The sequence below is a fragment of the Stegostoma tigrinum genome, chromosome 9 (genome assembly GCF_030684315.1).
Source record: "Stegostoma tigrinum isolate sSteTig4 chromosome 9, sSteTig4.hap1, whole genome shotgun sequence".
Classification (NCBI taxonomy): Eukaryota; Metazoa; Chordata; class Chondrichthyes; order Orectolobiformes; family Stegostomatidae; genus Stegostoma; species Stegostoma tigrinum.
The window spans coordinates 80,849,004-80,869,329 of record NC_081362.1 but is presented as its reverse complement, the minus strand read 5'-3'; the positions used below and the strand labels follow the sequence as shown (position 1 = coordinate 80,869,329).

The following is a 20,326-nucleotide window of genomic DNA, read 5'->3' as shown; positions in this document are numbered from 1 at the left end:
CCAGGTGTCTCTAAATTTTGTACATCTCAAGCAAATCTTGCCTCACTGCCCTTTGTCCCAAAGGATAAAGACTAGTCTATCTCAACTTTCAAGTATTCTTCTCAAGTATTTGTCCAATTTGTTAGAAAGCTACGAGTGAATCTACTTCCACTGCCCTTTCAATCAGCGCATTTCAAATCATAATTCGTGTAAGATCATTTCTCATCTCCCTATTTTTTTGCAAATTATTTCAAATATTTCACCTCTGGTTACAACTTTCCAATGATTAAAGATACAACTGTCAAAGCACCTAATTTTGAACGGTGCTATTAAATTTCACCTTAACCTTCCCACCCAAAGGAGAGAAATCTTAATTTCTAACGTCTGTCCACGGAAGTGAAGTTTCTAATCCCTACTATCATGGTAATAGCCCTTATCTGGCCACTCATTGACGTGGGTGGTGACTGTGTGGTAGACCTCAGTTTAATTCTTTCAACACAGCATCATTGCTGTGAAGCCCACAGCATTACCTTTCATCATTACCAAAGCCTTCACTGATATTATGACCTACCAAAAGGCTTGTTATTCCCACATTCAGAGTGAAATGAATCTTGACGCATTTTACCTATATTGTATTTTTTACCTTTTCACAGAACTACTGAAGCCATGATACTGTGAACTTCTGGGCAATCAGTGTCAAACAGTAATAATTATTCGACATCTTGTTCTCAGCTGTGATGAATTAATTTTTGATAACCAGAGCATCAAGCAAAAGGGTTTTTTTGTACACGAAGTTACAGTAAAAAGCACATTTGTATTTTGCGAGGTAGCATGGAAAATGAGGATTTAAAAGAATTAAATACATTTTGCGGCTGTGGTTTTCAAAGATCATTCTGAACAGTCTTCAATAATGAAAACATATTGTTTGAGTCCCTTTTTCCGTGCTTCTCGGTAGACTGCTTCATCAGGGAAGCAAAGCCTGGTATACTCAATAAACAAGATGAATTGGCTCCTTCTTATGGACTGGCATAGTTTTATACCATCACTCAAACTCTGGCACTAGGTCACAGAGTTAGTGCCAACATCAATATCATAAGCTAATTTCCACATCCAGTGATTAGCAGTAGAATAAAAAACTACAGTGTACTATACTACCAGACACAAATGTTCATTCTGAGCAGGGGACCAACCACGGCGCCACATGGAAATTGAGTGTCTCAATTTGTGTGGTTAAAAAATATTGCAACTTCTGTCAGTCTGGCTGTTCAACACTTTCTTCTCAGCAGCTCAGCATGGGTAAGCCCTGCTAGTGCAAAATGTCTGGCTTTTTTCTCATCCTCCAACCTCCTACCAAACTAATACAACAAGCTTCAATACAACTGTCTGCAAAAATGTAGCTTTGACAAGGGAAGTTTTTTTTTAAATCAAAAAAAAATGGAAAGGAAACGCTGAGCAGAAAAAGTACTACGAAAACAAAGAGAGATTAGAAGTTAATTCCACTTCTAATCCTTTATTATAAATCAACATCAAAAGTTTTCAAGAAACAAGATTATTTTTCTTGTTGTCAGTCTTTCTCCCCTCACCAAAATAATCATTATTCATCAGTGAATCCTGATGATGTATTAAGCTGGAAAGTCAGCAGTATCAGCGAAGCTTAATCCATCTATCATTCAATTCCCTAAAAGATCACCTGGAATGGGAAACTAGCTGATTCCAGATTCAAAGAAATGTAGTTTACGCTTAACTGTCAGCTGAAATGGCTGAACAAATCACTTAGTGCAAGAGCATTTTTTAAAAAAATTATTGATTCATATGATGTGGCATCGTTGATAGGGCACTATTTATTGCCCATCTCTAACTGCACTTGAGAAGGTGGTGGTGAGCCGTCCTGAGACCCAGGACTTTGACTCAGCAACACTGATGGGGCAGTGATCAGCTACTAGGGTCATGATGGTGTGAGGCTTGGTTGTTGGGGAAGGAGGGATCGAGGGTTACGGTTTAGGGGACAGAGAGTAGGAGTTTAGAAGATGCCACGATGATACTGTAGTAAGCTGTTGTAGTGCACACTGTAAATGATAAACACTGCTGCCACAGTCCTTTGGTAGTGTAGACATTGAGTTCTGAAGGTGGTCAATGTGGTGCCAATCAAGTGTGTTGTATCGTCCTGGATGGTGTTGAGCTTGAGTGTTGCTGGAGCTGTACCCATCCAAACAATGGAGAGTATGCCCTCATACTCCTGTCTTGTCGGAGCGGGGAGTCAGGAAATGACTGACTCGGCTTAGAATTCCTTACTTCTGACATGCTCTTGTCGCCACAATATTTATATGGTTGGTCCAGTTCAATTTTTGCTCAATGTTAATCATTGGATGGTGAGTGGGAGATTTAGTGATGAAAATGCAACTGAATGTCCAGAGATGATGGTTAAGTTTTCTCTTCTTGGAACTGGTCATTGCCTGGCTTCTGTGTGGTGCAAATGCTACTTGTCATGTATCAGCCCAAACCTGGATATTGTGCAGGCTATATTTGAATATGGATAGCTTCAGTGCCTGACTCGTCATGAATGGGGCTGAACATGTGCATTCATCAATAAACACTCCTAGTTCTGACTATATAATGAAGGAAAGATCGTTGATGAAGCAGGAGATGGGTGGATAGCAAATGCAGACCTTGTCAGTGACACACACATCCCTTAAAAGAAAACAAAGTTTAAAAATGTTAAGAAATGCCTGAAGGCTTTGAACACTGCAAAGTCTATAGATCCGAGTATATTAAAATAAAGGAAGTCTCTACAGTGTAGAATGCTAATTCTTCTTTTGGACCTAAAGAATTAATGTGAAACAGAAAATGTCTGGATGTCTAATATAGGTTTTACAAAATTACACCAGTTATTTGTAAACCATCCTTATGAGAAACAAAAATTATGAATCTTTGCTAGAAGACAATTGTTTTTCACTGCAATTTGTGCCTGAGTAAGCAGCTGTAACTGTTAAAAACAAAGAACCACAATTTTAAACTGCACCTTTTAAAAGAACATCCCCTTTTTCATAAATCTTTTCTTCCCAAGATTTCAAAGACTTATAGAACAAACTGATAAAATTTAGTTAATATTGTACAGAGGCAGATTTTGTATTCAATTCAATGCTAGAACTCTCAAATTACTGAGAACAAGCAGGTTGAAAGAATACCTTGTTCTTATCTTTTTGTCGTAATTTCCATGAAAACAAAAATCCAAAGATAACCTGTGCGAAACACAGCCCAACTGTTCGCTCCAAGAGGAGTGTTCACTCACCTTTCCATGTTGTCCAATTCTTTCGTAGCAAATAACAACATCTTCCCACATCTCTAACTGCTCAAAGATCTGTTGAGCTGAGCTAGTACATCCCAGGTCAAACAGAAGAGTCGCAAGCTGACGCTAATAGAAAAGGATAAAAGTTTTTAAGAACTCCAACAAAATATTCATCTGATTTATTCTTCATATGACATAAAGAACATTTGCTCTAAGGGAGCTTTAAACGATGACTGCCGAAGAAGAAATTTCTCAAAGTCTAAGTGAATTCGGATGCTAATTTTGTTGCCAAATTCAGTGCACTCTGAGACCGGGTGACAACAACTTACACTGCAGTAAAACAGAAAAATCAAACAGAAACCTGGAAAAAAACACATTTCAGGTTTCCACTTGGCTTAGTGGTCACGTTCTCAAGTCTGAATCAGAATGTGTCGAAGTCTCAGAATCCACAAGGTTCTGACACAAAAATTAGATTGTCATCTTGTGCTATACTGAGACAGCACTACTTGCGTAAGATGCTAAACTAGTCCCATTATGCTCTTTAAGAGATGAAAAGGACATTAAAGATTCATACACATACCTGGACAGCATAGTGTGGAGGCACTTGACAACAGTAGAAGATCTTTAAACGTTCCACTATAGATGTGGTCTTGTCTTCAAAGTGATCTGCAAGAGCCTAAGCAGGAAAAGTAAAGCATTAATTTACACCATACAGTAAAATCCAAATCACAGAGTAGGAACTGCAAATGCTGCAGAATCTGAGATAACAAGGTGCAGAGTTGGATGAACACAGCAGGCCCGAAACGCCAGCTTTCCTGCTCCTCTGATGCTGCTTGGCTGCTGTGTTCATCCAGCTCTGTTATCTCCATATCAGATAACCTCCTCTAAGGTGGTGGTACATGTAGCAAAGTTGTTTTCCGTTCCCCTCTGATCGGGTATGGAAAATCATTATTTAGCATCCTTATGGAATTGAGTATACACGTGAATAGTCATAGAGAACAGGATGGAACACACCATGTTTGAAGAATTTACAGGCAAGGCTGATGACTACATCTGTCTACATAAGAGAAGAAAACAAAGTATGTCCAATGCCCAATGAACTGAATCTCACAGGGAATCAACAGCAACTACAATGGGCAATAAAAGATCTTCCAGCCAGCTATCCCCTCATCCCATAACTGAACTTTTAAAAATAAGGCTGGGTAGCAGGAACACAAACACCGTTTGTTACTTTTTTTTTCTGAAAGGTGGAAGAATCTACAACATACGTCAAAAAACTCAGAAGCCGAGACAGGAAGAAATTAAAACGATGCAAGTGATTTCTACTAGCTGGTCCATTTTTCTCTCAGGCTATGATTCAAGACAAACTTCTGATGGTGACCAGTAAAATATTACAGGACAACAAATGTCAAGAAATACGGCACTCCAGCTCAGATGCGATTAACAGATCAATGTACAAGAGCGTTATGATCGCTGCTAGTGGTACCTTTGGACAAGTCAGATACCAGAGTGAACAGAGATAATGGGAACTGCAGGTGCTGGAGAATCCAAGATAACAACGTGTGTAGCTGGATGAACACAGCAGGCCAAGCAGCATCTCAGGAGCACAAAAGCTGACGTTTCGGGCCTAGATCCTTCATCAGAGAGCTCTCTGATGAAGGGTCTAGGCCCGAAACGTCAGCTTTTGTGCTCCTGAGATGCTGCTTGGCCTGCTGTGTTCATCCAGCTACACACTTTGTTACCTTGGATACCAGAGTGAAACCTGGTTTGACAGACCATATTTTTCTTTTTGTTTACTCTGGAGATCAGTCACTGAACATATCACAAGAGGCTACAAAAGTACTTTAACAAAAGAACATAAAATTTTATCACACAAAAGGGAAACACAAATTATACTAGATAACAACTACTGGAACCGTCTCAGTACAAACATCAAGAAGAATGGCTAATCCTTTTTATTGCAGCAATAATCTAACAAATGATTAGTGAAGAGTCACCCATATCTCCACATTGAAGCTTCCTGATCTGCTGGTAGGGGTGCATTCAATTTACTTTCAACAAATTACAATGCATTCACTCTATTTATTTTCGTTGGTTGATATCTTTGCACTGAGACCTTTAAAACAAACTGTTAACTCAGATAGTAGGAACTGCGATAACTATGGATGAACACAGCAGGCTAAGCAGCATCAGAGGAGCATGAAGGCTGATGTTTTGCGCCTAGGTCTTTCTTCTTTCTGAAAGAAGGGTCTAGGCGCGAAATGTCAGCATTCCTGCTCCTCTGATGCTGTGTGGCCTGCTGTGTTCATCCAGCTCTACACCTTGTTATCTCAAACTGTTAACTCAGTTCACTGCAATCTTCAACAGCTTTGTCAATTACAGGATGTTTTTCACTCTGCTGCCCCTACAGCTTTCTGCTTCTGGATCTTTCTTATTACTGACATCGAAACACCTCAGGAATTTTGCTGAGCCCTAAACGTTTGGAGACTAATAATAACCGTACCTCTGCTGTTATGTCTTTTCCCCAACATAGACCGACTTCCATCTCATTCGCTGTCGCCGGGATTCACAAAATACCTTGGCAACTTTCTCCCCAGGGAGCTTGCTGATCATTTAGCTAAAATCATATCACTTCTTGTAAATGCTACGCTGAACTCACTATTCAAAATGGCTTTCTGACCTTTAAAGAAACTACACCTTCACAGAACTCAAAACTAAATCCAGTTTCTTCCACTTTAGAACCCAGGTTCTGAAATAACAATGGTAATATAAATGGACTTTCATCACAAGAATTAAAAATAATGACCATAAGGAGTAGGTTAGAAAACAAAAACCTTCCCTCTGAACAAAATGTCTCTGTACAATAGGGCTATCTTTTCTCTCTCCCTCAACCACCAGGTCAGGGAGTTGCAGTACTGTCAGTCACAGTCCAGCCACAATCAGTCATCCACATGGAGTGTTGATGGTCAAGGGATCTGTCTCAGCATAGTTTGGGGAGTATGCAATGGTCAGTCCTATAAGGCCATCACAAGCTGTCAAGCAATCATGTACTGTCATGCCATGGAGCTGGAAACACAGGAGTTGGAGCTTGGTCAGTCGTGTCTAGAGGCTGCTCATGCAACCTGATCAGAGGTCTGTGGTGAACAGAGTCTTGGTGGTTTGTTTAACATCTAACAACTGCTGAGAAGGGTGTAAGGAGGATGTGTAGGGGCACTGCCAGAGGGGTAGGGGAGTGAAGGGTGGGGAAAATTGCAAACGTCTTTACAAAGGCAGTAACACAGGGAGACTCAAGGCAAATTGGGGTGTGCCTTTTGTTCTCAGGGTACAGCAATGTTGCACTGTATGCAGAGGTGTGCTCAGTCATCAGCTACGGGGGTAGGCCAATTATGGCTCTTTCTCTCCTGTTTCCAACATGGATCATTTCCAATGAGATCTGGTGCTCTGCTGCTGGTTGAACGTTGATTGTTGTGACAGCCGACCTAACAAGGTGAAGGTGAATGCAGGACGACCAGGGCCAGCAACGGATGCAGGCCACCATGGAAGATGAGAACACCCAGCTCAGTGAGAGGTTCCTGCTGCAATACCCGACAGGATGCGGAGGTGGTGCGGAGCTTTGGCTCCAGTTTCATCTCCTGTGGAATGAGCAAGGCATACTATTAACGCATGCTCCATATATGTCCCAGGACACTGTAACAGAACTCTGCTGGGAGCCGGGGCAGGTCCTGAGTGGAAATGTGAGGTCATCCTCTCCCATTGGCTGTGAAGGTGATGGCCAAACTAAACTTTTCTGAGACTGGCTCCTTCCAGGGAGTGAGAGGTGACCCATGTGGGATCTCTCAGTCTTAGTGACTGCTGCCATCTCTGAAAGGTCACACCAATTCATTCTGTGACCCCATGCCCTGAACAGTGCTGCAGCCCAGGAGCTAGGATTTGGGAATGGAGCTAGGTTCTCATAGGTTCATAGTGGCCACATCACAAAGCTGCAAAATTCATCGACAGGAGGGAATTCCATTTAACTGATGGTCAGGTGATCTGTGATAATCATGACCACTTTCTGGAGGGGTGTGGCTGCTACCCTACAAGCTGCCATGATTCCTACATTGTGGAGCATTCTCATGTAGCGGTTGTTTTTGAAGGTCTCAGGTGCCTTTCAAGGTTGATTATTGAGGGAATAATGGTGCTGACTGTTACCATGACTGCTCGCCTGTACGCAATGTTCCCCTACTGGATCATGACAAACTGTTGGTCTACAGTGAGCACTGGGGACAGAGTTGCACTGACTTAGCAGATATAGTCACAGACAGGGAAAGCGTGTGGTGTGGTGGTGAAACAGCGACGAGGGAGAGGCAGCGACGTTAGCTTTGTGCCATGGACATCTGGGTTTTGCGGCTGCTGTGCCATTAACTTGCTGTGAAAGGCAATACTGGATTGCGAATCCACATAAACATGTCAAAGATGACCCAGGCACAAGGAAACCAGTTTCAAAGCAGATATCCAGTGGCGATTTGTTCTGGGAATGACAGGTGGTAAAGATGGGGCTGGAATGGGGGAGGATATGTAGTTAATATTGCGAGTTTGGTAATCTCATTGACATACACAACACAACTTGAACCTAGCCAAAAAGACATGAGATGCAGCCCAACTTGTCTACACTCAGGCAGACTGTATGGGTCTACTTAGACACACCTCATGTCTAAACCTCGACTCTGCTCTCTTTCCCAAGCCAGACTTTTTACCCACTATTTGAGTGTTAGTGTGGCTCATGGTCATATTCCATACCGTGGTTTAAGACTTATTATTATTTTTCTCCATCGTCAGCTTGCTTTCTAATCAACGCAGAAGGAGACTTTCACAGTAAATGCCTGCAAGTTGCTCTAGAAACACAAAGCAATAAAACTAGAGTAACGTATGGCATTAAGCTACAAGAGCAGACATTGCCTCAATCTATAAAAGATTTTCATAGTCAATCAGGATAAAAACGAATCAACCAGGAAATACGGAAAAACAATTGAAAATGACCCCTCCCATAAATCAAAGACCATGCTGAAGATCACTTAAACTTTTTCTTCCAAAGTTATGACAATGCGGTGTATATTTCAGAGCAGTCTTTTTGGAAAAGTCATTTCACTAAATGAACTAGAAAACATTTCTAAGTGGAATACTTTAGTTTACTCAGTTCAGCTTAGCACTAACATATGTAATTAAAGTTTAAAATGTGCAGATTTTAAATTGTCACGTGATTTTTTCTTTTCTTTAAAAAAGGAAAGCTAGACAGTCATTTCTGGCTTCAATACTGATAACATGTCCTCGTCCCCAAGGACAGAAGCCAAAGACTTACATGCTAGATAACAAAGTGTGAAGCTGGATGAACACAGGAGGCCAAGCAGTATCTCAGGAGCATAAAAGCTGACGTTTCGGGCCTAGACCCTTCATCAGAGAGGGGGATGGGGTGAGGGTTCTGGAATAAATAGGGAGAGAGGGGTAGGCGGACCAAAGATGTAGAGTAAAGAAGATAGGTGGAGAGGAGAGTAGAGGTGGGGAGGGGATAGGTCAGTCCAGGGAAGACGGACAGGTCAAGGAGGTGGGATGAGGTTAGTAGGTAGGAAATGGAGGTGCAGCTTGAGGTGGGAGGAAGGGATGGGGGAGAGGAAGAACAGGTTAGGGAGGGAGAGACAGGCTGGGTTGGTTCAGGGATGCAGTGGGGGGAGGGGATGAGCTGGGCTGGTTGTGTGATGCAGTGGGGGGAGGGGACGAACTGGGCTGGTTTGTGGATTTTGGGAAGGAGATAGAAACGGGCCGTGCGGGGTTGGCGAACAAAGAGGTTGGAGGTTCTGGGTGGGAGGTCCCTTGAGGTGATGAGGTCATGAATGGTGTTGGAGATGATGGTTTGGTGCTCGGGGGTGGGGTCATGATCGAGGGGCGGTAGGAGGTGGTGTTGGAGAGTTGGCGTTTGGCATTGGCGATGTAGAGGTCAGTGTGCCACACTACCACTGCACCACCCTTATCTACGTGTTTGATGGTGAGGTTGGGGTTGTAGCGGAGGGAGTGGAGGGTTGCCCGTTCTGTGAGGTAGAGGTTGGAGTGGGCAAGAGGGGTGGAGAGGTTGAGGCGGTAAATGTCTCGATGGCAGTTGGAGATGAAGAGGTCGAGGGAGGGTAGGAGGCCTCGGGGTGGTGTCCAGGAGGAGGACTTGTATTGGAAGCGGGTGAAGGGGTCAGTGGAAGGAGGGTTGGGCTCCCGGTTGAAGAAGTAAGCGTGGAGGCGAAGGCGGCGGAAAAACTGCTCTATGTCCAAATGTGACTGGTATTCATTGATGCGTTGTTGTAGGGAGACAAAGGTGAGCCACTTGCTTAGGGCAGAACGTTCGTCCTCAGTCAGTGGGAGGTCTGGGGGGATGAAGAAGATTCGACAGGGCTCAGTGTGGCTGTCTACTCTGGGATGGCTGGCTGTGAAGGTTGGGGGTGGAGCGATGAGTTTGGCGGCTGTGGGCGGGGTTCCGTCGGCGTCGGCCGTGGGCGGTGTTCTGTCGGCGTTGGCCATGAGCCGTAACCTGCCTGCCATGGTCGACCCATTGTTTCAGCCTGTTCCTGCCCCACCGAACTCATCTCCACCTATCTGGACTCCATTTTACCCCTTTGGTCCAGGAACTCCCTACCTACGTCCGTGACACCACCCACGCCCTCCACCTCCTCCGGAACTTCCAATTCCCTGGCCCCCAACACCTCACTTTCACCATGGACGTCCAGTCCCTATACACCTGTATTCTGCATGCAGATGGCTTCAAGGCCCTCCGCTTCTTCCCGTCCCGCAGGCCTGACCAGTACCCCTCCACCGACACCCTCATCCGCCTAGCCGAACTCGTCCTCACCCTCAACAGCTTCTCTTTCGATTCCTCCCGCTTCCTACAGACAAAGGGGGTGGCCATGGGTACCCGCATGGGCCCCAGCTATGCCTGCCTCTTTGTAGGGTACGTGGAACAGTCCCTCTTCCGCACCTACACAGGCCCCAAACCCCACCTCTTCCTCCGGTACATTGGTGACTGTATCAGCGCCGCCTTTTGCTCCCCAGAGGAGCTCGAACAGTTCATCCACTTCACCAACACCTTCCACCGCAACCTCAAGTTCACCTGGGCCGTCTCCAGCACATCCCTCACCTTCCTAGACCTCTCTGTCTCCATCTCAGGCAACCAGCTTGTAACTGATGTCCATTTCAAGCCCATCGACTCCCATAGCTACCTAGAATACATCTCCTCCCACCCACCCTCCTGAAAAAATTCCATCCCCTATTGCCAATTCCTCCTCCTCTGCCACATCTGCTCCCAGGATGAGGCATTCCACTCCCGCACATCCCAGATGTCCAAGCTCTTCAAGGACCGCAACTTTCCCCCCACAGTGGTCGAGAACGCCCTTGACTGCATTTCCCGCAACACATCCCTCACACCCCACCCCCCGCCACAACCACCCAAAGAGGATCCCCCTCGTTCTCACACTCCACCCCACCAACCTCCGGATACAACACATCATCCTCCGACACTTCCGCCATCTACAATCCGACCCCACCACCCAAGACCTTTTTCCATCCCCACCCTTGTCTGCTTTCCGGAGAGACCACTCTCTCCTTGACTCCCTTGTTCGCTCCACACTGCCCTCCAACCCCACCACACCCGGCATCTTCCCCTGCAACCGCAGGAAATGCTACACTTGCCCCCACACCTCCTCCCTCACCCCTATCCCAGGCCCCAAGATGACTTTCCATATTAAGCAGAGGTTCACCTGCACATCTGCCAATGTGGTATACTGTATGCATTGTACCCGGCGTGGCTTCCTCTACATTGGGGAAACCAAGCGGAGGCTTGGGGACCGCTTTGCAGAACACCTCCGCTCAGTTCACAATAAACAACTGCACCTCCCAGTTGCGAACCATTTCAACTCCCCCTCCCATTCTTTAGATGACATGTCCATCATGGGCCTCCTGCAGTGCCACAATGATGCCACCCGAAGGTTGCAGGAACAGCAACTCGTATTCCGCTTGGGAACCCTGCAGCCCAATGGTATCAATGTGGACTTCACCAGCTTCAAAATCTCCCCTTCCCCCACCACATCCCAAAACCAGCCCAGTTCGTCCCCTCCCCCCACTGCATCACACAACCAGCCCAGCTCATCCCCTCCCCCCACTGCATCCCAAAACCAGCCCAGCCTGTCTCTGCCTCCCTAACCTGTTCTTCCTCTCACCCATCCCTTCCTCCCACCTCAAGTTGCACCTCCGTCTCCTACCTACTAACCTCATCCCACCTCCTTGACCTGTCCGTCTTCCCTGGACTGACCTATCCCCTCCCTACCTCCCCACCTATCTACTTTTCTCTCCATCTTCGGTCCGCCTCCCCCTCTCTCCCTATTTATTCCAGAACGCTCACCCCATCCCACTCTCTGAAGGAGGGTCTAGGCCCGAAACGTCAGCTTTTGTGCTCCTGAGATGCTGCTTGGCCTGCTGTGTTCATTCAGCTCCACGCTTTGTTATCTTGGATTCTCCAGCATCTGCAGTACCCATTATCTCTGATACAAAGACTTACATGCAGTTGATTTACAGAAACTGTCCTTAATAATTAGTCTCAGGATGGCCCTAATTCACACTGCATGGATGAATTGCAATGACCTTAAAAAAGGCTCAGAACATATCTAACATAGCTCCATCGTCGCTGTTAGCCATCATAACCGTTGCCCAGACTTGTCATGAGCTATACTGGGGAGAACAGCTAGTGTTTAATTTTAAAGTGTAGCCATAACAAAAGATTTCCGAAGGCTTCATACGAACATGATCATCAGAGATTTAAACAGCAACAACATAGAAATTATGGCAGGATTACTTCACATATTGAGTGATGAAAAACATGTTTGTTTGCGCCTTAAGACTGACCAAAGGCTTTTTAAATTAATCACTATCTAGAACAGCTTCTGGTTACTCAAGTAATTTAACTTGATGCAACAGAAGTACTGATAAGTGTGCTGGACTGGAGGGAGAAAAAAAAATCCAAAGTTTGGAGTAAGAAGGAAGTCAGCCCAAATTAGCCAGTCAGAAAAATTAGCAAGCAGGTCAATAGATCAGCAGTGCAAAGTACAAGACTGTGGTCAAGCACACAAAAAAAAAAGACATTCCAACTACAGTGAAAATGAAAGCACTAAACAATACAGCATTGGAACAGGCCATTCAGCCCACGAAGCCTGTGACATTCCTCATGTTTGTTTAGGCCTGCTACATATTGCCTATGCATGGTTTCCATCCCTCTGTCCAATTCCCATTCACGTGTCTAAAAAGACGCACCTTAAGCGTTGCTGATGTGCCTGCTGCCACTACTCTACTAGCAGTGCATTCCATGCACCCACCACCCTCTGTGTGAAAGAGATTTTCCCTGCACTTCTCCCCGAAACTTTCCCCCTCTCACAGTGAACTTGTGCCTTCTTGGAGTTGATGTTTCCACCCTGGGAAAAAGCCTCTGACTATTCACTCTATCTCTGCCTCTTATATTTTTCTTGACTTCTACCAAGTCGGCCCTCAGCCTCTGTCTTTCCAGTGAAAATAATCTTTGTTTCTTCAACCCCTCCTCATAACTCAAACCCTCCGGACCAGGCAATATTCTGGTAAACATTCTCTGCACCTTCTCCATGTCCATCTGGTAGTGTTGCGACCAGAACTGCAGGCAACATTCCAATTACGGCCTAACTCAAGTTTGTACAGCTGTAATACAACTTGCCAACTTTTACATGCAATACCCCAGCCAATGAAGGTAAGCATGTTGTATACCTTCTTGACAACCTCATCCACTGTGTTGTCACTTTCAGGGATCTGGGGATGTGCACACTCAGACCCCTCTGCATATGAATGCTCCTAAGGTGTGGGATATTAAATGGAAGGTTTCTGAATAAATAACAAATAGGTCTGCGAATAATAAAACCAATAGAGAAATTGAATAGTATTTTGCAAAAAATTGGAAGGATTGCAGAAATATGGGGACAAATAACAAAGGCTTTTATGCGCATGTGAATAGTTAGGTAAAGGAAGGGCCCACTCAAGATTGAAGGAAAGATTGTAATGGTGGAGCTTGAGGATACTATATTTCTTTTAAGGAGCAAAAGCAGAACTGGGAACACAGTTGTATTAAAGAAAAAAGTGGAACACACAACCAGCCCAGCTCATCCCCTCCCCCCACTGCATCCCAAAACCAGCCCAGCCTGTCTCTGCCTCCCTAACCTGTTCTTCCTCTTACCCATCCCTTCCTCCCACCCCAAGCCGCATCTCCATCTACCTACTAACCTCATCCCACCTCCTTGACCTGTCCGTCTTCCCTGGACTGACCTATCCCCTCCCTACCTCCCCACCTATACTCTCTCCTCTCCACCTATCTTCTTTTCTCTCCATGTTCGGTCCACCTCCCCCTCTCTCCCTATTTATTCCAGAACCCTCTCCCCATCCCCCTCTCTGATGAAGGGTCTAGGCCCGAAACATCAGCTTTTGTGCTCCTGAGATGCTGCTGGGCCTGCTGTGTTCATCCAGCCCCACATTTTATTATCTTACAATTGACAGAGTATTTGGTTTTGAAATAACTGAAAAGTTTATTAGGTCACCAGGTTCTGATGGTCACGTTTGACAAATTTAAATGCAGATTTTTGAAAACGTAACCAATAATAGGAAACTAGTCAATCTAGCCCTCCAGACTCAATATCGAGTTCAGTAATTTTAGGCCTATACTCTCACATGTCCTGGCCCTCTTCACCAGGCCTTGTTATCACATAACCTGCCATTACACCCTGCCCATTGTTAGCGACTAACAGTCCCCATTGACACCTTCTGAGCCAAATCGTTATCAACTCCTTTGTCTATCCAACTGCTCTTGTCTCTCTTTGGGTCTATCCTACCGTTACTCTTCACCTCACCCCCCTCCCTATTTTTTGCATATAAACCGACAGTTTCCTAGCTACCATCAGTTCTGAGGAAGGGTCACTAGACCCGAAATGTTAACTCTGATTTTTTTCTTCACAGATGCTGCCAGACCTGCTGAGCTTTTCCAGCAACATGTTTTTGTTCCTGATTTACAGCATCCACACTTCTTTCAGTTTTCATTCAGTAGTCAATATAGGTTTCCTAACAGAAATGTGCAGTGTGTCACAAAAAGGATTATTAACAAAATTGAGGGGTTTGTTTTGAAAGGGCAACATGGATAGAGGTTTGGGTATGGATTGGAAGTGGAAAAACAAAATTGCTTGGATTAGTGAAAAATGTATATCAGGGGTCAACTGAGACCAATTTAATGCTTAATGAAAATAGGTGGTATATAGGGCAGAGTCTTAAATTTAGCACAAAGGTAGAGATATGGCAAACAACGTGGAGAACTATAAAAGACCTCACAAAGAGGCAGATGACTTAAAAAAATGAACAAAGTAGAGGTTGTAACTTAGCAAAGGCTCTACATTTTGGGAGGATAAACAAGAAATGGGTTATACAATGATTGAAAGCACAATGAAAAGCAAGATCCTGGAGTTAAAATATATAATTTCCTGAAAAACTATGCAGCCAGAAAAAATGTTAAATAGAGTAAAAAGTATATCAAAGCCATATCCAGAGTACAATTACCAGGATATTGATAACATGAGGAAACTATAGACAAAAGGGGAAAATGAAATAGTTGAATTGTTTTCACTATGGAGAGGACCAGAGGAGATTTAGCAAAGCTTTATAATAAGAAAGAGTTTAGTCGGCAGAAACACTATTTTCTCTCATATGGCAATGTATAACGGGAGGTGTTACTGTAAATTTGAGAGATGAGTGATGAGTTTTTATTTTACATGAGGATTATTGGAGCTTAACCATAGGGATTAATTAAGGCAAAATTAGATGGATATTGGAAACAGAGGCAGAAATAGGCAGAGATAACAAAGTGTGGAGCTGGATGAACATAGCAGGCCAAGCAGCATCTTAGGAGCACAGAAGCTGATGTTTCGGGCCTAGACCCTTTAGGCCCGAAATGTCAGTTTTTATGCTCTTAAGATGCTGCTTGGCCTGCTGTGTTCATCCAGCTTCACACTTGGTTACCTCGGATTCTCCAGCATCTGCAGTTCCCATTATCGCAGAAACAGGCAGAGTCTGGGCAATGGAATTAGATTAATACACATAATGGAGAAAATAAACAAGCAACAATTCCTTCAGCTTTAAAAAGACAAGAAAACATAGGATCAGTGCTGTGAGGAGCAAGTTTAGAAGGGCAAATGGTAATCCATTTACATATTTTCTGTTCAGAAATGTTTTGATACACCTTTGAAGCAGGTCGGGAACTTGAAACCAGGTCTTTCCTGAGGCAGAGACCTCTCAGCCTTCGTTATTTGATCACCAGCTGCTCAGGATTTGAACCTATGTTCTCAGAGCAACCCTCTGCGCCCCTGGATAATGAACCCAGTGACAATATCACTAGGCCACTGTTTCTCCAACCTCCAATTGTCAGTATCTTGCAGCTCAGCTTGTTTGCAGTTCTGAACATCTTTTCAACTGAAACATCAGGTGACCTTGTCAGCCTGCTGAACAACAGATATTTTTACTCAACCTAATCAGAGATGTTATTACACACCCTCTGGGGCAGATGGGACTTGAACCCAGGCTTCCTGGCTCAGACGTAGGGACACTACCCTGCACCACAACAGCCCCCAGTGGTATTCCCCTTCAAGCAAGGTGATGATCAAAAGTGAGAACAGATTGCAATGAGGAGCTGAGATACTTGTTCCAGAGATAGCCAAATCGAATAGCAAAAACGAAATCTTTGGTATCCAACTTGTAAAAGTTAAACATTAGAATACTTTTATACTTTCAGTTAGTAATTAAAGAGAGCAAATAAACTGTTACCAATCTTATGAAGAAAGAGCACAGCTAAAATGGGAAAGGCAGCGGCCAACTACAGCTGTTATGAGTCAGCTCCCACTGTCTCAGTACAAGCATGGAGCCTATATCTGAGACAGTAATGAGCTGCCAGCACGGCTGTCTACTATTTTAACAGCCATGAGCTGGTATGCTGCTGAACACTGGTAGAAATCCACAGACGTCTGACATCAGAGGCCAATTAAATTAAATGCTTCCTGTGACTATGACCCTGACTTGTATCAATAAACAACCTGTAGCACAATTTATTTTTTCAATTACCTTCAAAAAAGTGGTAAAACACAAAATATGTTTCGCCACCAAAAAAGTTGCTACGAAAACTTGGTGCACAGCAGGAGAATTGTGAAGACTGAAAAAATAAACTACTCGTACTATCGCTGGAACAATTTCTTCACTTTTGACATTATTTGTGAGGTTCAATTAACTCGTGTTTTTGCAGTACCTCCCCAGTCATGCATCCTGAGCAGTGGCTGTGAAATATAAATTAAAGTCTGCAGCCAGCACTGTTCACAGGGTGGGCAGGATAAGAAAGAAAGTTTATTCAGCATAAATGTCGATTGTTCCCAACAGATAGATCACTTAGACTTTGGGGCAGGTGGCACTCCTAATGTGTCCTCACCACACTACTTCCATGATGTCCTTCCTATGATATTTCCAGTTCCTTTATATGCCAAATATAAATTCCATCTGTTCTTTTTCTTTCAGGAAAGTAAAAATTCAAAATCTGGATCTCACCGTATCACCACTTTTATCATGTACGTACTTGTATTCTCTATTCCAATTGTGTAAATGTCATTCAGTCTTGTTGAAGTTACATGCAAACTTTAACGTCCCTTTGTTCACACAGAGTCTCCTCTGTTCCTCATTTGCCATGCCCCCTCAGTTGGAGTCATTAGCAAATGTTACAAATTATTCCAATTTGCCTATTTATGATTCACTGACTGACATGGGGATAAAATGCCCTAGGTACAGTTCTCATGGACATACTGGTAGCAATGTCTTGTCAATCTAAAACACCTGAATACTCTTACTCTGTTTCCATTTTTCAGCCATCTCCCAATCCACAGACCATGGGTATTATAGTCTCCTACATGTTACTTTATCAAGACTTATAAACCCTTCATATAGGCCCCGATAATTTCCTCAAAATAACCGATTAAATAGATACGCATAACTTCTTGACGAAATTGAGAGGCAAGGCCTCTTGGCTTTTTACAGAATTAGTTCCCCACATCTCTTTATTCTGATCTCAAGCCATTTTCCAAGTTACAATATCAGGCTGGATGATCCATAGTCAGCTGAAGCATGGACTTCCTTCACGCTTCTCAACCACAGATAAACCAAGCCTGTGGATCAAATTGGCTGAGATAAAACCAACATGTCAAACATAGAACTCACAAGAGAACATTCAGCTAATTCAAAGCTAAGGAAATAGGGCAAGGATTCTGAACACAAGTAACATGAATTATTCATTACAAAACAATAAGCCTATTTGGTGATGTGCTATAAGGTTCAATAAGCTAAAAAATAGTATCTTGATTGTTTGATCTCAAGAAGAAGACAGATATAGTTCTTAAAGTTAAAAGGATTAAAGAGTATGGAGTAAAAGTGGGAACAGGGAACTAACTTGGATGAGCAGCCATGATCATACTGAATGAAAGAGGAGGTTCCAAGGGCTTGAAGTTATAGAGTGATAAAGTTGTACAGCTTGGAAACAGACCTTTCAGTCCATCTTGTCCATGACAACTAGATATCCCAACTAAATCTATTCCCATTTGCCTATTCTCCTTCCTATTCATATACCCATCCAGACGCCTGTTAAATGCCCAACCACTTCCTCTGGCAGCTTGTTCTAACACACAACATCCTGTATGTGAAAAAGTTGCCCCCAGGTCCATTTCATATCTTCCCCTCTCAACATAAACCTATGCCCTCGAGTTCTGGACTCCCCTGCCCTGGGAAAAGATCTTGATGATCTATGCCCCTCATGATTTTACAAACCTCTAAAAGTCACCCCTCAGGTCTCCAACACTACAGGGAAAATAGTCCCAGACTATTCAGCCTTTCCCTCTAGCCCAAACCCTCCAACCCCAGCCACATCGTTGTAAATCTTCTCCAAATCCTTTCAAATCTAACAATATCTTTCCAATAGCAGGGAGACCACTATTGAACACATTATTCCAAAAGGTCTGTTCCAATTTTCTACACTTCTATGGTCTTTGATAAATTGCAACTGGACTGGTAACCCAGGGGCACTGGCTAATCCCCTGGGGAATAAAAACAAAGTGCTTGAGAAATTCAGCAGAACTGTTCTTAAGTCATATTAGAATGAAAACCTTAACCTTTCTCCCCAGAGATGGTGCTGGACCTGATGAGTCTTTCCAGCACTTTGATTTTATTTCAGATCTCCAGCATCTGCTGTACTTTGCTTTTATTTCTGTCTCTAAACCTCTGGGGATGCAGATTCAAATCCCACTACAGCCCTGAAGGAAACTAAAGGCAAATAATAAACCTGGAACTGAAAACTAGTGTCAGTAATTCTTATCATGACAACAATCTTTGATAGTTGTAAAAATCCATCTGGTTCACTAATGTCCTTGTGAGGAAGGAAATCCATTGTGCTAAGCTTACACAACTCCAGATCTACAGTAATGGACTCTAAAATGATCCTGGCAAGCTATTCTGCTTAAGGGCAATTAGGGATAGGCAACAAATGGTGGCTCCTGAGATCTCATTGCCCAGGTTCCCACATAAACAGCTGCATAGATGAGGTAAAGGCAAACTCAGAGGACAAGAGGATTGCTCACTCATTCCAGAGAGTCAATTAGTGGTGGTTTAACCTAAGAGTCACTAGTCTGCCGAACTTGTCTAAGTATTCTAAGTTCATTGTCTAAGTTCACACATTACTGCTCTGGTGTCACAAATACACATCTAACATTCTCAAAATGACTCAGAATCTTCTTTTTAATAAGCTAAGTCAGGGAAGACCTCCTGGTCTTCAGACAACATTGGCTGACAAAATAAATAATCCAACTGTTAATAAATTCCTATAGTAACACATTGTGATGGCGTGAGGGTTATTTCAAGCAACAGTTTTACAGATGTTTTCAAGTTCACCTAAAATAATATATTTTCCTGAGAAGAGGCTGGAAGTTTCATAGAAATGACCTTAACACAATCCCATGATCTCATTTACATAACGTAATAACACTGCAAAATCTGTACCATTTAGCACATCTTCATTTTGGTTAGAAGATCCTATGCTATTTGACCATGTCCCAAAGGACACAGCTAATTGCCTAGTTTTGTGGGTTGGTGGGGCGGGGGAATGGGGGGGTGGGGTGGAAAAGGAAAGCTGTTTCTATATTGTGATGCAAGTCACTTTTACCATTCCGATCATGGGATCTACATTCCAACAGCAATAGACGGATTAGAATAAGAAAGGAAGGAATAGTAATTTCCTGTATGAGATGAAATTGCGATTATTCAAGAATGAACAGCTGAAGAGGTGGAAATACTGCTACCCACTTTCCAGAGTGAATATTCATTATGTATGATTATCCATTCCAGTTCATTCATTCATTTTGCTAAAATAAAAAAGCAAATGTGTAAAATGCTGAAATTATGAATTTTAGTTTACAGAAAAGCAGTGGGCTAAAAGGACAACCATCACCAATTTATGAAATATCACGTCAAGACGTGAATAGCTAAGCTTCACTAAGACCTCATCAAGCAAAGAAATTCTTAAGCAAGCAAGCAGCCAACATGTGCATGGCTTTCTTCACAAACAGAAAGTTTAAATAACGGGTGGCATTAAGTAAAGGATGAACACTGATACTGGCAAAATCACCCATTTTCTGCACAATCCCATGTCATTAAGCTACTTCGGAGCAATAATCCAAAGCAATAAACTGATAATTTAAATAAATGAGTATTAAAGAAATAAATATTATGGCCTCACACTTAAATCTCAATCCCCAGGGTCGTTCCCCGACCCCCGATCATGCAACCTCCCAACCCAACAGACTTAGTTCTATCACCACTCCTGACAATGCACACAACTATACACACACACACAATTTACTGTCCCTACAATCAGTGACCATTTCTGTCCACATTTGCAGTACACAGTGAGAAACTGCT

At 43.4% G+C, this 20,326-nt stretch overlaps 1 protein-coding gene across 1 annotated transcript in view; it reads right to left on the bottom strand.

Moving 5' to 3' along the window:
• The window catches only part of ttc27 (tetratricopeptide repeat domain 27), a 184,857-nt gene that overhangs the window by 79,432 nt on the left and 85,099 nt on the right, over positions 1-20,326 (bottom strand). The window contains exons 11-12 of the mRNA XM_059648684.1: positions 3,846-3,941; positions 3,269-3,391 (exon numbers count right to left, since the gene is read on the bottom strand). Of these exons, the coding sequence (XP_059504667.1) occupies positions 3,269-3,391; positions 3,846-3,941 (219 nt within the window). The remainder of the gene's footprint in view (positions 1-3,268; positions 3,392-3,845; positions 3,942-20,326) is intronic.